This window comes from Accipiter gentilis, chromosome 9 (genome assembly GCF_929443795.1).
Source record: "Accipiter gentilis chromosome 9, bAccGen1.1, whole genome shotgun sequence".
Classification (NCBI taxonomy): Eukaryota; Metazoa; Chordata; class Aves; order Accipitriformes; family Accipitridae; genus Astur; species Astur gentilis.
Window position 1 is genome coordinate 9,915,435 of NC_064888.1, and position 15,635 is coordinate 9,931,069.

The 15,635-nt window shown below is 45.5% G+C and overlaps 1 protein-coding gene across 25 annotated transcripts in view; it reads left to right on the forward strand.

Annotated features, from left to right (window-relative positions):
• The window catches only part of ANK3 (ankyrin 3), a 385,183-nt gene extending 376,284 nt beyond the window's left edge, over positions 1–8,899 (forward strand). For 11 of the 25 annotated variants that reach the window (XM_049809737.1, XM_049809736.1, XM_049809743.1 and 8 more), the window contains 4 exons: positions 1,556–1,639; positions 1,763–1,822; positions 3,649–3,741; positions 6,892–8,896. In XM_049809737.1, coding sequence (XP_049665694.1) covers positions 1,556–1,639; positions 1,763–1,822; positions 3,649–3,717 — 213 coding nt within the window. In that variant the 3' untranslated portion in view covers positions 3,718–3,741; positions 6,892–8,896. Of the gene's footprint in view, positions 1–1,555; positions 1,823–3,648; positions 3,742–6,891 lie in introns of those variants that run through there. The other 14 variants (XM_049809747.1, XM_049809748.1, XM_049809750.1 and 11 more) reach the window with 9 other exon arrangements.
• Positions 8,900–15,635: the final 6,736 nt, after the last annotated feature.

Here is a 15,635-nt window from a genome sequence, read left to right on the forward strand (position 1 = left end):
ACGAATGCTGATCATGGGCTCAGTTAGCAGCAGACCTGCCTTCTGCTCTTCGGTGCACCCCTCTGGCTTTGCCTGCTGCAGGCTTTCTCTCTAAAGCAAGGAAAATGGAAAAGCTTGGCTATAGAAAAGACCGCAAATGGCTTGTAAACAGGAGGAAAGGTTTATTCGGTTTAGAGCTTAGAAATCATGTATAAACCTAATGTTATAATGTACGTATTGAAAAAGCTGTGTTTATAGGGAAAACAGTTAAAAAATTAAATATGGCATCACCGTATTTGTTCATTATAGAGCAGTGCCAGGAGCTTATATAGACAACTGCGTAGCATATAGACCACAGTAAATAGGAATTATATTTGCCCTGTGCATCTTAGTACGTGGAAGCACTATGAAAGCTTGATAGTGTGCTGTAATAATCTCATTTCAAATATTATTTTGTTGTTAACATTGATATAACATGTTTTATACAATGTTTCTTTCTGCTTCCTCCCTCTAGTTGCCATTTTTTTCCATAGTGGGTTGAGGGTGAGGGAAGAAAAGTTTCAAGGATTTTGTTTGTTTGTTTGTTTAAAGGGTTATTCGTTTATGTGTGCAAATTTTTCACATGTAGGCCAACAACATTATGATTATATTTGCTTTATTTATGTGAAATAAATAAGCACAGATGACATATCTTTTTGTAGCATCAAATGCAGTCCTTGCTTCAGCACCCAGGTTTGGAAACATGACTTTATGAGATAAAATTGTCAAAGTTCTTCTGGAACAGGAGTTCATGACTGCCAGCTAGCCTTAGACTCTGAAGTAATGTCATTTATTTATCATTTGAGCAATAATTCTTGTAGTGGTATTAAGTCACTAGCATAGCAGTTAGGAAACTGCTTTTACATTTATTTACGCTGGTCCTATAAATTGCTGGTACTACAAGAAGCGATGGCTGGAGTGCTGCCGATGTCAGTAAGTCATGCACCAGGCTGCCGAGGCTCCTCGGCAGGTCAGCAGGCGTTACCGTGCCAGGAAAAGTGTCACGTAAGATACCTTTCTCCATTTTGTAAACGCTGAGAAGTCTTGTCTTTTGTGCGTGTGTTTAAGATCTTGTGTTTAGCAAGCTATAGGCAGAGCTGTCTTTTTAAATCCCAAATTTCCCCCACCTTATTTTGGTGTTAGACCATGTGTCTGTGTGTGCTGGGCACTGAGAAGCTGTGAAAAGCTAATGGACGTCTGATGAGAGATTTTATCATCATGAATTTGTGCCTCCATCTCATAGGACTCAGATTGATGGCAAGATGATTTGTTGCCCAGAGAGCTTCATGTCATGAATTAGTTAATAAGAACAATGTGCTAGAAGCTCACTACAGGCTTTAAGGACACATTCTGTAGAATAAATGCACAGGTATTGGCATGCTAAATGAGCAAGGCTTTCATACTATTTGTGTGACATAAAGCAAACTGTTACATAAAGTTGAAGCTAGCATGTGCTTGTTGCTTGGATTGGTGTGGAAATATGTGTGGGTTTGGCAGAATATAGGCTATATTGCTAATCTTATAACACGTTCCTTAGGGTGAGGAAGCAAAAAACATTCCTGGTGAATCTGTAACAGAGGAACAGTTTACCGACGAAGAAGGCAACGTCATCACAAGAAAAGTAATCATGAATTACATCACTGCTCTGAGTCTTTGCATTCAAGTAACTTCTTTTAACATACTTTTTCCCTTTAGAATCTAGGAAAAAAATAAATCGATCCTTTTCATTTATTGCTTCCCACAGATCACACGGAAGGTAGTAAGACGCGTTGTTATCCCCCATGAGAGGAAAGTTGGCGAAATGGTAATGGAACGGGGACTGTCAGGAATTAACAGTAGATGTAGAGGGTTGTGTTGACTGCTGGAAAGTGCTAAAGGGCTGGAGGTTTGCATTTAACAAGAAGCCTTGGCAAAGTGCAGTGCTTGCGGTTATTGACAAGTTGTGCATTTGGGTAACGGGGCAGGGGTCTCTGTGCTCTGCGCAGGCAGGGGCTGTGTCAAGGGGGCCTGGCTGAATTCTCTCAGCACAAAGCGTTAAGGTCTGTTTCTGTATAACAGGCAGCAGGCTTATTAAACCATAGTTTTGGGGCCTGTTTTGTGCCATCAAGATGAGCCGTGTCTATGGGTTTGGTTAAGCCCTTGCAGAATTTGCGCCTTACACCCTTAGGTGTAGTGTGTTGCTTTTTCACCAGCCCAAAGGAGTGAGCTGCAGTCTGGTCCCCACCGGCCTCTCGCTCACCTGCATAATACCCCTGTGCAAGGGCCTGAGGGTTTGCAGGATTCAGGGGAACAAGAACATACCCAAGCAATAGGATCCTTTACAAGCAAGCACCAAGACGGGATTTTGTCCCTGGCAGTTAAAATCAGAAGCCCTTCTGTAGGGCCAGACTGTGCCCCGCTTCAGCACCCCTAAAAATAAAGGAGGGCAGTGGGAAGGGCAGGCCCGTTGTGCTCCAGCACGCCCTAGCCCCCTTGCAGGGGGCTCCAGGGGTACGGGCAGGCGTGGGCAGGCTGTGCCTCGAGCTATCCTCTGTCCCAAGGAGGCTTTGGGGGAACAGGCAGCACCTCTGGAGTCAAATGGCTACAGGGGAGCGCCTGCCTTGACCCCAGCGCATGGCCCTGGGAGGATTTTGCTCCAGTAAAGTTGTCATTGAGGTTAATGGAATTTTTGATGGAGTGAAAACAGATTCAAAACCAAACAAAGGTAACAAATACTCTTCATCTGCTGGTAAGAAAAAAGAAAAAAGAAAAAAAGGGGGTGGGGGGACATGACATAGAAATAAGAGAGTTGAAACAAACATATTTCCATCCCCTCTTTTGTAGTCCTTTATCAGGGAAAAAATAAATCCTGCCCAGTAAAGGGGAAATATTTTCAATTTGCTGCACCAGATTAGATTAGTCGGAAGCTACAAATAGTTACAAATACATCAATGCAGATCACCCGAGGGGTAAATTCTGCTGATAACCACACATAAACAGATGCCTTTCTCTGATGTGAATGAGGCTTGTGATTACTGGAGTATTTATTTTTAGATGATTATTGAACTACTTTTAATGAGTGAAGATGAACTTTATTTGGGGGTTTGCTGTTCTAAAGACACTGAGACCTGCACTGCTTGTCACTGTCATTGGTTTTACTTCTGCAATGCTTTGGTGGTGGTTTTTGCTGGCTTTCTTCTTCCTCCCCCTATTCCATTACTAACCTGCTCACTTTAAAGCACAGACATTGTGAAACATCATAACAGCAGCCGTGGCCTATGCTGTTGGAAATGTCCACCGATCCCAGCTGACCCGGGAGGCCAGTTGGGAAAGGTGATTTTCCTTGATGGTGGCACTGAATCCCGCTGCAGTTGATGCCAGGGGCTCTGCCGAGGGCTGCCAGTCGGGCATTCCAGCCCAGGGGTCGCGTTGAAATTGTAGATGATGAAGATGATATTTCAGGCCTGTGCTTTTGCAGCTTATCAGAGTGGATAAGTAGATTGTGTGTATCTTTGAAATGAAGTGTTAATGTGATTTAACTGCTTTTTACTTATCCTGTTACAGCAAAATGTGGATCCTGTTTTGGAAGCAGGTTTGTAATTATGACCACTCTCTGCAGACTCTGTTAATGTTCATATTTCTCCTTTAAAGCAGGGAGAAGGTTATAAGGTTAAGACGAAGAAAGAAGTTAGACACGTGGAGAAGAAAAGTTACTCATGAAAGTTGAAAGCCGACCACTGAGCGGTCAGTGTGATCAATTTTCTTTCACTGCTAAAGCCTTTTGCCAGCACAGCGCTGCGCAGCACGGGGGACTAGAGCCTGGGCTGTGCAATGGCTTGCCTTGGCTACCTTAACACTGCTTTTGAGCTGCAAAGCTGAATAGATGGCCCTTGATCTTGTAAGCAGAAAATGACCTTCGGTTCACATACAGAAACTGAGCTTTGCTTCCTGGAACATAAAGCAAAGCAATACTGAGGCATGTGTAAGATTTTGGGGAGTTTTACAAAGTCTAGTGTTTGTAATCCATGGCTCTTTCTACTCCTAAAAGTCAACTTAAACACAAATAATGAAGGAGCTGCACAGAAGTAAATCTGCTGGGAGTGGAAGGCTTCTTCCACTGTCAGCCATGTGGTCTGAGGGCAGTTACGCAAGTCAGAGTCCTTGTAAGAGCCAGTGAAGTGTCTCAATATTTGCCAACAAATAATCCTTACCAACTGTTTCTTGTGAATTTTATTGATCCAGCCTTAACGGTTGTAACAAAACAGCAGCTGACATTATAAGGGCTTCCCAAACTAAAACCAAATGCACAGACTAAGACACCCTTGCAGGGGCTCTGTAACGGCGTGCCAGAGCACTGTGAAGCCAGAGGCTGCTTTGTCTCAATCACATAACTGTAGCCACACAGCAAATGTGCCTGTAAATACGGGAGGAGCCAGTCTGTGTCTGTTAATGCTGGTCAGTCAGTCATGGCTTCAAGCACGTATGTTTACCATGTTCATGTCTTTCTTTCTACTCAGAACTTCTCTTAGCTTTGGTGGGTTTTAGGAATTGGGCAGAGAAACAGTTTACGAAGTACAAGTCTGTGTGTTATCCTTTTCCTATACATCTAGTATAGGTTTGACTGTAGGATTTAAGAACAGGATAAACGGGACCTGGAAAACATACTGGATAGTGATGTGGAGGTAAAGGACAGAAGCAGAGTCTCTCCTGAGTCACTAGTCCCTTCTGACTGCTGCAGTGTAAGGTAGCCCCTAAAGCCACCTGGCCGTGTGGACTTTCTGTGCATGTGCGTAATGCCATTTGAGACCCGTGGCACACGGTGTGCGGGATCTAGCTGCGGGCTTTATGGGATCAAGCCCTAAGGAGCAAGCTCTGCGAGGCGACTGGCATGCTTTCAGCATCTGGTAAGCACCTACTGCATCCATCTAGCACAACCGCTGAATTTCTGCTTCTATTGAGAGCCCTCCCACATGTGCTAGTAGAATAATACTGCTTCATGTGGCTTGCTGCTCAACATACTCATAAAATATTTAATGGTTTGAAAAGGAAGGTGATTCTTTTGACACACCTTTCATGGAGCTCAAGGATATGGGAGGAAAGCAAGCCAAAGGGATGGTACTGCTTGTATGAAATCACGTCCCAGGTTAGCTCCTGTGTTTCTCCACTGTCAATCTGCAGTGGAAAACCAGTGGAAATTTGTGAATTCAAAGGCACTGAAGGCCAGATGGGGCACTGAACCCCATAAGCAGTGCAGATAAAGAGCCTGCCAGCATATAAGCATGATGCAATGTACATTGGGGATAAGGGAGAAGCATTTCACTTTAAAATAAAATGGCATTAATAAGGCAGTCCTTGCCTAATGTATGAAACATATTCTGACCTTCAGAAAGCCAGAGTCTGAGTTCCACAGAACCCGATATGCTCCCATGACTGCTGATGCATTTCTCCTGTGATTTCCAGTAGCTAACTCTTCTGTGCTAGAGTCCCTGAGGAACTTCGAGAGTTTTCCTTAGATAACAAACCTTTGCTCAGGGGGGAGCTTTGTCCTGTAAGATGAATCTCGGTGGTCCAAACTTTGATATGATAAGCATGACCAAATGTGCATTAAGTAATTGTGAGCCCAGCCAAGAATCTATTGAAAACATTTTATTTGAATGCAGAAGTGGATGTATTTGCACAGACAGGGGATTCTGATAGAAAACTAGTTCGGTTATTGATCACAAAAGACTAAAAAAATTCTGTTTGGGAGGCAGAGGTGTTGCTTTTACTTAGAACGTTTGAAAAAAATCACAACCTTACCTCAATTTTGCTGTAAAAATGTCACCATTGCAAATAAACCTGTTGTGAAATACAGGTTGAAAGGAAAAGCCAAGAACTTCAGCATGCAATGCAATTCTGCAGGACGGCACTGTATGAGCTGGCGTGACCGCTGCAATGTTGAACAGGCGGCTTTTAGCAGCAGGATAGATTTATGACAACCGTAGATGTGGGCAAGGACAGATTGTTTTAGCATAGAAGGAGAGCACGAGCACTCCTGGGGAATGCGTGTGGACCTGTGACCTGATTAGTAAACAGACATGTCCATGCCAGCCTGAATCCTGCAGGCGCTGCGCAAGCTGCACTCCCAAACAGGCTTTCCTGCGCCCAGGTGCTGGGGAACCTGCAGGTCTTCCAGCTCCCGTTCGCCGGGGTGTTTGTATTTCTGCTTCCTGCCTGCCTGCTGCAAGACATCGCTGTTGTACAACAGATGTAACAAACTTGCTGTCCTTATGTGCATGGCTGCTTGACTATTTTTGGATGGGCGAGAGAGCAGGAGCTGGCCCCCTGGCTCCCTGGTGCCACTCATGCAAGCCAGGTGGGAGATGGATGGGGCTGCTCCTCTTCCTTGCTTTGTCGTTCGCCAAGCCTCCTAAAGGCTGGACTCCACATTCCTGGCTCTCCTGGTCACGTTCCCTGAGCAACTGGCAGAGGTGGATGTGCAAGGATTGCAGTTTTCCACCACTGTGGGGATGCTTGCAAACAATAAACAAAAATGTGCTGTGAAAGCAGCAGCGCTCGCATTCTGGAGATGACGCTATTTCTTCCGCTATGGAGATCACCTATTCCTTGTCATTATCGGATCTGATGAGCTGGTACTTTGTCTGGGCTGATGAAATGCAGCATGTTGCAAACGTATTTGTAAGTCAGTTCACGAGCAACGTGGACATCTGCAGCTGCGTTTTCCCTTCATGCTGGGAGCTCAACTAATGTCATTACCTGCCTAGAAAGTGTGATTTACCCTATTGCAGAATTCCATAATGCCACTTAGAACTTTTCTATTTAGTCAGACAAAGGCACGAAATTGATTCTAACGAGATTTTCTGAAATGACTTGTGCTATCTTTTCTTTCCGTAGGACTGTGTGCTTTTACTGCCAGTATTCTAGAGGGAAACTCACGGAAGAAAAATCAACAGGAATTAAACATTCACCTATAAAAGTGTGCGTGTGTTTGCTGCTTCCACACATTAACCGCATGGTTTTTATGCAAAAACAAACAAACAAAAAAAAAAAACAAACAAAAAAATTAATTTAGCATGAGCCAATTTACAGAGCATGGAAATTCACGTTCATTCACAGGATTGGAGGGTGCGCAGTTACCAATGCAGTGTATATACAAGATGCCATGCTGTTAACAGCTTCTTTCAAGCAGTTTGATGTCATCTCAAAAGAAATAAATTCCTGTGGCCAGAGGGGATGTACGAAGACGAAATGGTTAAACCATGGAAAGACACTAAAATTACTAAAATCCACAACAGCTCGCCTTATTTTTCTTGGACCCAAACTGTCAGGGTATAAAACACTATTTGTTTCTTTTTTAAACATCAATAGTTTTGCTGTAAATAAATAACACTGTATAAATTCTAACAAAATAGAATAAATGTTGATAAGGCACTGCCTTTTCGATCACAAACAGAATATTGCAAATGCATTGAGCAGGCTAGGTGTCTCAAATGGCTGCACCTACAGGGATATTCTGGGTGTATCTTCACAGATTCTTGTATATTAGCAATTATAATGTTTGTATATGCAAAAACGCTAGCTTGATTTTAAAAAAATCTTTAAAATCTGCTGCAAATTTAAATGATTCCCAAAATGAGGAATTCTGTAGTTCTGTGAAAATTTTTCTTCAGAGTACTAATATTTTGATGCATGTGTTTCACCTTATTTTGATTAAATCTTTTCCAGTTTTGCAAACACTATACCGCAACATGAAAAATAAGATTTTATCTGTAAACACAAAGCCCTTCATCTAATATTTGTTGCTGTTGCCAATTTTTCAATGAAATGACCTAAAACCCATAACATATACAGTAGTTGCATTATGGGGAGGGGGGTGCTATCTGTTCTCGCTTTATAACGGGGGTAATGCTTGCAGCTTTAGAAGTGGGTTGGTGCTCTAAGGAGCACAAGTTTGGGATATTTTTAAATGAACTGAAGAGAAATTATTAGCTAATAGACTGGCAGCACGCTGTAAAATTATTACTGTATTGTGTAATGGCTATAAGATGTAGAATCTTTCAGTAAGCCAATCATCTGTAATCATCCTAGCAGTGTAATATTAGGTTGTTAAGGCTGCTGTGTTTTAAAGGGCATTTTTATTTGGGTTTTGGTGAAATACTTTAATTTGTTGATTATATTCATATGGAAACAGCATTCATTGATAATAGCTCTAATTACATATGTATGAAAACAACAAACACTGGATGATCTAGTTGATTATTTAAGCATAAAATAAATTGTGTTAAAACTCTTGGATAACGCGTATTTGGCAGTGTTCTTGTACCTTATAGACACGCGGCATCGCAAGGCCAGCCGTTAACCACCCCTGGCTTTTTGCTTCTTTTGCTCTCGGTTTCTTTTGTCTGATCCACCTCCTCCTCTTCCCAGTGTGACAGGCCGTCCGTTGGCAGGCCGTCCCCAGGTGGGGGGAACAGGAGGAAAACACAGCAGCCAGTATATCCTCAGCAAAGCTAAGGAAACCCACCTCCCTGGGACGGAGGGGACTCCATGGGCGTGGGGAAGGGACCTGTGCAACAGGGGTATGCGCAGCCTCTTCTCCAACGCGTGTTAACTCTGCACCACCTTTAGTTTCCTTCACCCCATCGAGAACCAGCAAAAGCACTACTGACAGCAGGTTTTTCCTCAGTGTGTATCAGTGAGATCAATAACCAGGTCACTGCAGATAATGTAAAGAAGGTGTACATCTCCTGTATATTGCATGCACTTCCTGTATCTTATAGATGGGGGACCACTGCATATGTATATGTAAATAATGTGGCCAAAGCAAAGTTTTTTAGGCAGCATCAGTGCACACTTGCTGCTCTGGACCACATGTTTCTGCTCTGGTGCAATAAATAATTTTCATTACTCAGGTTTCGGTTTTACCTGGCTTTCAAGGCAAGGTGATGTATTTTACCCCAGCTTGGCACCTGAGGAAGCACTGCTGCTACAGACCCAACTCGGTTTGCTGCTTGTTATCTGCTGACCCACATGGGAACCGCTCCTCACCTGGCGTCAGTCAGCAAAGCTCTCCTGACTGCGGTGAAAGGCACTTGGCTTCAGGAGAGCGTAACGGGTCGGTTTGTCAGTGTTTCCGAGCTACTAGGGCTGCCAGCTTTTGAAGCAGTAAATTAGGTGGTTTTCATCATTTTAGCAGCCAGTCTGTGCTGCAACACGTGTTTTACCTAGGTCAGGACATCACTGGTACAATGCTGATGGTTCAGGTCCTTACGCCAGAGCCTGGAGGGCAAATGCCACTTACGCCACTGGAGAACAGACACATCTTATTGCAGGTCACAGTCCAACAGCAGCGATCTTCCTCCTGGACACCTTGCCATCCAGATGCCTCCCTCCTGCTCGCAAGTGCCCAGATCAACTGAATGAAAAAGAAGGTTTTCAGTAAATAGAGTGCAGATGTATATAATTAATATTATATCACAATTTTACAGTTGGAAGCAAAGGCTGTGGTGACCCGCCAGCTGGAAGGCAGGAGCAGCGCTGTAGAAGAGCCTCACTTCACCTTTCCGTAACGGCATCCAAAAGGCAGCATTTCACTTGACGCATCTCTCTCCTCTGCCTGGTCCCCTCAGTGCCTGACACTGATGAGGAATAAAGCTGTGATTGTACCTGGAACAGTAGTTCCGGCAGGCAGAAGTTCTCTTTATGTAGACGGAAATGCGGGGTTGCCTGTGCAGGTAGCAGAGGCGTGTAGGGGAATCTCAAGAGGTCCCCTCCTGCTGGTGGTGATTTAGGTGGCACCTTCAAGCTCGGGCAGTTGGTCTTGACCATGACGGCACACATGAGTAGCTGCTGGCTCGCCTTGAGGCTCCCGAAGACGCTTTTGCAGCAAGGCCCGGCCGTGGGTAGCGCTCAGCGCCTGAGCAGGCTGCGACCAGGGCAGACGTGCCCCTCAGGCCGTCCAGGCCAGCGCCGTGGGTGCCCAGGCAGGGTGGTCCCCCACCGCGGGCAGGACCCGGCCCTCCAGCTCCTGCCGCGCAGGCCGGCCGTGTCACCGCTCGCTGCTTCCCGTTGAAGCTTTGATACAACGGAGACGGCGAGGGTTGGAACGGGAATTCCATAGCTAAATTTGCAGAGTTTAAAATTTCACGTTAAATGTTGCACAAACAGGATTTGCTGGGTGGTGGTTTGTTTTGCACTGAGTGTATTGACTCCAACAGTAGCTCAGGATATTTGGGAAAAACAAGGTTGAAGCATCAACAGTCATTTGAGTAGGAAAACAGAAATCTTGCCAGTACTAGCAAACAGCGCAGACAGCCCTGGAGTGAGTGAGGGCTCTACCTCTAATGTGCACTTTTGTCTTTTTTTTTTGTATTTTCCCCAATGAAAACATTTCCCTTAGAGGCAAAATTGTAAGTTGTGGGACTTTTATTCCATCTATGAAAATAAACTTGATTGCTAGATAAGGCGTTCTTTTCATCCTTTGATATTTGATTTAGCAATGCCTAACAATAATGCTGCAGAGTATCCTACTGTACTTTATCCATTTCTGAAGGAGTATCAATTACGTTTTATTTGTGGCCAGTAATAGTTTCAATGTCAGAAATTCTAAGAGCTCCCGTAGTGCAGAGCTGACTTTGGTGGGATAAATGGCGGTCACTTGCAGCATTGCAGCACCCTGCTAATTAATGCTAATTTCTTGGGGGTGGGGGGGTGGGGGTGTTTAACACGGGCTTTGTCTGTAGCATGCACTGTGTAGGAAATCGAGACGTGCTCTGCCACCGGCTGCTGCAGCCCGGCGTGCAGGGCACGCACAGAACCCCCAAAAACCTCTCCATGCCCCTGTGGAAGGAGTTTGTAACTGGGGCTTTTTTGAGCTCAGTCGAGCCAATGACATTTGATGAAACTCATGGAAGTCCATCGGTGGCAATTTTTATCACGTAACCTATGCAATGACCGCAAACTCCGCGCGAGCAGCTTGGCCTGGAGGAAGGCAGGCATGGCTGCCCCGGCGTGAGCTGCAGAGCTGTGCCAGGCCCCCCCAGTGGGAGGGCTCTGCAGGGGCAGCAACGACAGCTTCGGGGTAGCCCTCCTGCCCCTGCCAGCCCTCTCCCCGGGAAGGGGGTGAAGGCTGGAAGACTGGGGGTTGCCTGGCTGAGGCCGGTGCAGGGATGCTGGGCAGGATATCGGCAAAGGGCTGGGGTTTTTTTGTCTTAGCTACATGCCCGATGTATGAAAAGGCTACCGCCGACCCATTACATCCTTGGCCCTGGGGTTGCGCGCTGGGATTGCCAAGGGGTGGCAGGAGGGGGTGGATGCAAACAGGACTTCTGTTTTCAGGGTAGATCCCACCAAACCCGGGGCTGGAGGAGGAAGAGCTCCTGGCTCAGTTCCCCTCTAACCCCGGAGTGAGGGAGGGAGGGAAAACATGGTGATAGCGAGGAGGAAAATATTCTTGCTTCGTTGAAAGCACAGCAGTTTTCCGACAGAGAGCCAGATCCTGGGGTAGCGAAAGGGAAGAAGAGAAAGTTAGACCCAGACTGCTACAAAGTGCTTGACATAAAAAATAGTCCATTACTTGGGAGAGAAAAAGGTTAGTGAAGGACAGAAAAATGAGCTGCTCAAGAAAAATTATGTACGTGCCACGTTTTTCATAACTGCTGATGCTAAAAACAGTATGCTAATTGTGCATGGCTTTATTTATTTGACCCTAAGTCCTGAAGGAAGGCGAAGATTTATAATAAAAGTTTTATTGGTACTTTTCCCATCACGCTAATGTTCAATTATTGAGAGCCATTTGGGCTATAAAACAGCAACGCACAGCGATCCCCTGTTCACCAGCTCTGTTGGAAGGCTTCCAGAGGCTGGATATAGTTACGGCATGGCCAGACCAACAGAACCAGCCTAGTACAAACTCTGAAAAAAAATCCCTGGGAGAACAAGGGTTCAAAAGCAAAGCCCCAGAGCTGAAGACATGTTAGCTACTGGGTGGCTACCACGTGGCACGTTTTCGTAGTCAGATACGCTATCCTGCACAGAGACTTCTTTTCTAATACAGGTTTCTGATTAAATGGTCAGAAAAGCAAAGCAGCATGGCATTATTTTTGTCTGAATTGCTTGTTAGAAAACATGTTTTATCCTGCATCAATAGACACCTTAATCCACAGTATTAGCAAATTGGTGTTTTTCCTGCTCATGCAAATATCTTTCAAATCAAGGTTTCTCCCATTTAACAACCCTCCACAATGGTAAGATCTTCACATATGCACTCCATTTTTCCCTTTGAATATTTCCTTGTATACAGGTCACTTTTTTTTTTTTTAATGCTGTTTCAGTTTATTTTCCTAGAAATATTTTCCATTAATTGCCTTTTAATGCAACTTTATCTTTCCTTTATTCCCTCCCCCCCCCCCCCCCCCCTTTCAGTCGGGTACTCTGAGTACAGTACAGAATTTTCCTGAAGTTAATTAGCTTCAGTTGGTCTTTTCCTCAGTCTATAACTACTGAATATTTTAATAAAATTGTATTGTTACAGAAGGTCTTCCAGCTGATTAATGGACCTCTGGAATCATATTAAGGATTACATTAAATCTCTGAACATACTTCTTCTAACCCCTCATGCCTAGCAATGTATTTTATACAAATATTTCTGCTGTTGATGTGAGTTTATGAAACACTGTTTCTAATTGCCCATTACCTCCTGTAATGACAGTTTCTGTGAATAAATCCCTGCCTTTTTATTGCTTCTTCTCAATGTGAGTATCTGCTCTGCTATTATTACGGTGCCAGTGACATTTTGAGGTTCTTTATTTGGACCAATACCTCCCCTTGTCCCCTTATAGTTTTGTTTGCTTTTTTTTTATACAATAAAAAAAAACAGGGGAGCAAGGAGGATGGAGACTTCATCTTGCAGGTGCTGCAGTGGTGACAGGCTGGTTGTGGTGGCTTTTACTGCTGCATCAGGACCCTCGCAGCCTGCAGTGGGGGACAGGGTCCCGGCAGCGGTGCCCCAAGCAGCCTTGCTGCCGGGCGAAGCCACAGTGCGAGGCAACCTCTGCCGTGCGCCCTAAGCCTTTAGAAAGGGGTTTTGCTAATTGTGCTTATACCACATAGTTATGTTTTTTAATTGGTTTGGTTAACATCTTACAGATGTGCAAAGCATTTGATTTTTTTTTGGGGGGTGCTAATTAGGATAAAATTTTCTCTCCCAGTTTAATCTATTAATTTGGAGTAGTTGGCTGTAATTGTAATTAAATGTACGGGCACTATTTTTTAGATGACTGAAATGCTGTTATGACAAGGATGCCGTCGTCAGATCTAAACATCAAGGGCCCTTGTGTTTTCCTCCCACTCCCCCACTGACTCAGTGTTTGTCATTGGGCAAGTACCTCGTCTCGCTACCTCCCTTTCTTGCCTTCCAGGGCTATTGTGCGAATTAATTAGATAATGTTTCAGCACGGCTTTGAACTGGAGAGTGCTACAGAAGTGCCAAGTTATAATTTATTGTTATGAAAGCTGGTGTGCTGGCTGGGAGCGAGACCTCTGATGCAACCCCGGCAGAGAGGGACGGCAAGGAGGCCAAGAGAGAGCTCCCCTCTCGCCTCAGGATCCCTCCTCTCCATACCCGCCGTCTGCAGCACCTTCAGCCTGCTCTAGAAATGTTCTGCTGAAGGCAGCACCAGCAGCTGTGTGCTGTGATCCTGGGGATGCAGCCCCTGGCTCAGCCGGCCCATCCTGGTTGCTGGATTGAGGATGTCACTGCACCTCCCGGTCCATTTTCAGGCTAGTTTTGGTGTCAGACGGAGCAGTGGCCGCGACTTCTGGAAAATTATAGTGCTCCAAATCAGCGAAGCACTTAAGATTAGCGTTGATAGGTCTGATGAGTGGCTTAAGGTTAAGCACGCCATGGGGCTTGCTGGGTAAGATTAGCCCGGAGCAGATGCGTGTTTTGCTGATGCCGGTTTTCAAAATATTTAGGCCTTGGTTCAACAAGACACTCAAATGTGAGCAGTCCCACCGAAGGCAATGGAAATAACTAGCTGATCAAAGCCGGGCAGCTGGATGAAGAAAGAACCTTAAGTTACAAAGTTGTTTTTTTTTCAGAAATGACTTTGCTTTGAGGAGCACATGTGCGTGCGGCCAGAGGTGACAGAGCAAACTGGCTTGCCTGCCGTTTCCAGCGCTGCCAGAGTGTGTACATGAAATAATGCTTCCTCACGACCCAGCTGTGCTCAGCCAGCTTCCCGAAATACCAGCAGACCTATTTAAAAGCAATTCTATTGCATTGTAACGACCTGTCCAAAACAGTGCTCATTATTTGTCAAATCCTGTTTTAATCCCGCGGGCTTTTTATCCCAAAGCCCGCACTGGTGGAGTGGCTCAGCCTGGGTGCTGCTGTGAGGCAGAGGAGCCGGCGGCTGCCCCAGGCGACGGGGCTTGTCTGCCCCTGCAGACCTTGCTGCAGGGGCATTTTAGGGCAGCACCAAAAAGCTCTCACAAGACCTCATGGACATCATCTAGCTGGTCTGTGGAGACCTGTGCACCTATAGCAGCGTCTCTTGACGCTGATGCTCTTATGCTGTGGGAGGAATTCCCGCCCTGATGAAGCCCAGGGATGGGAAATCCAGCTGGGGGGCCGGTAGCTGCCTGGGGTGGTGCCACGGGTCGCTGGTGCTGATGGCCTTGCTACATTTTAATGGCATCACCAGGCTCAGTACAGAGGTAAGGGGATGCAGGAGTACGGCTCGGTTTCTGCAGGGCCGGCTGGGTGGTGCAGCACCTTTTCCAGCCTTAAAAGCCCTAAGCTGATGCACCTGATGGGGCCGAGGCAGAGCTGCAGGGCTGTGCCAGCGCTGGATGGGGACCCCCATTTCTCCCCCCCCTCCCCGTTTTGAGCTCTGTTTGCATGGCAGCGTAACGTGCCAGGGTCAGACACATGGGCAGGCATTGCAGCAAATAGTACCCATGTCTGAAAACTAGGAATGGCCCTTTACTGCTTTTCTTGTGATCAAGAGACCAAAAATAAAATGACCTGCACTTATATTCATATAGGCAGGCAAAAAGAATAATTACTTTACAGAGATGGAATTCCTTCATATATTATAGTCTTTAAAAAGAGTAAAATTTGAAATTTACTGTGGCGCGGGAAAAAAAAGGTAGTGCAGTTAGAGATAATGAAATCCTTACTTGCCATTATCAGAAAAATTGCTGTTGTTAAAAGACCCCTTCATAAATAATTGAGAAACCATTTATACAGTCTTAGTGACTAATTTATCCAGGAGCAATACGGACCACATTAGGCCATATCATGAATGGCACGTGCGCTCCGTTATATCTCACTATAACTCGTGCCTTTATTTGGATGCTCCACAAAGAAATAGTAAAAAAAAGAAACTAATGCACATACTAATCAGGAAATAATCTGGAATGAGAGATGGGCCTTAATACATCTTAACTTAAAGCAGCTTTACAGAGGTACGGAGGCCTGGAGTAACACGCCATTTTGTCTCTGCGCCGTGCAGGGGCGTAGGGCCGGGGGGTCAGGGGCTGCCGCCGTGCTCACCCTGCCTTGGAGGGGTGGGTGACCCAAGCCCCATCTGCCCCATGGCCCAAAAGTGGGGGGCTATGAGCTGCTCCGCAAG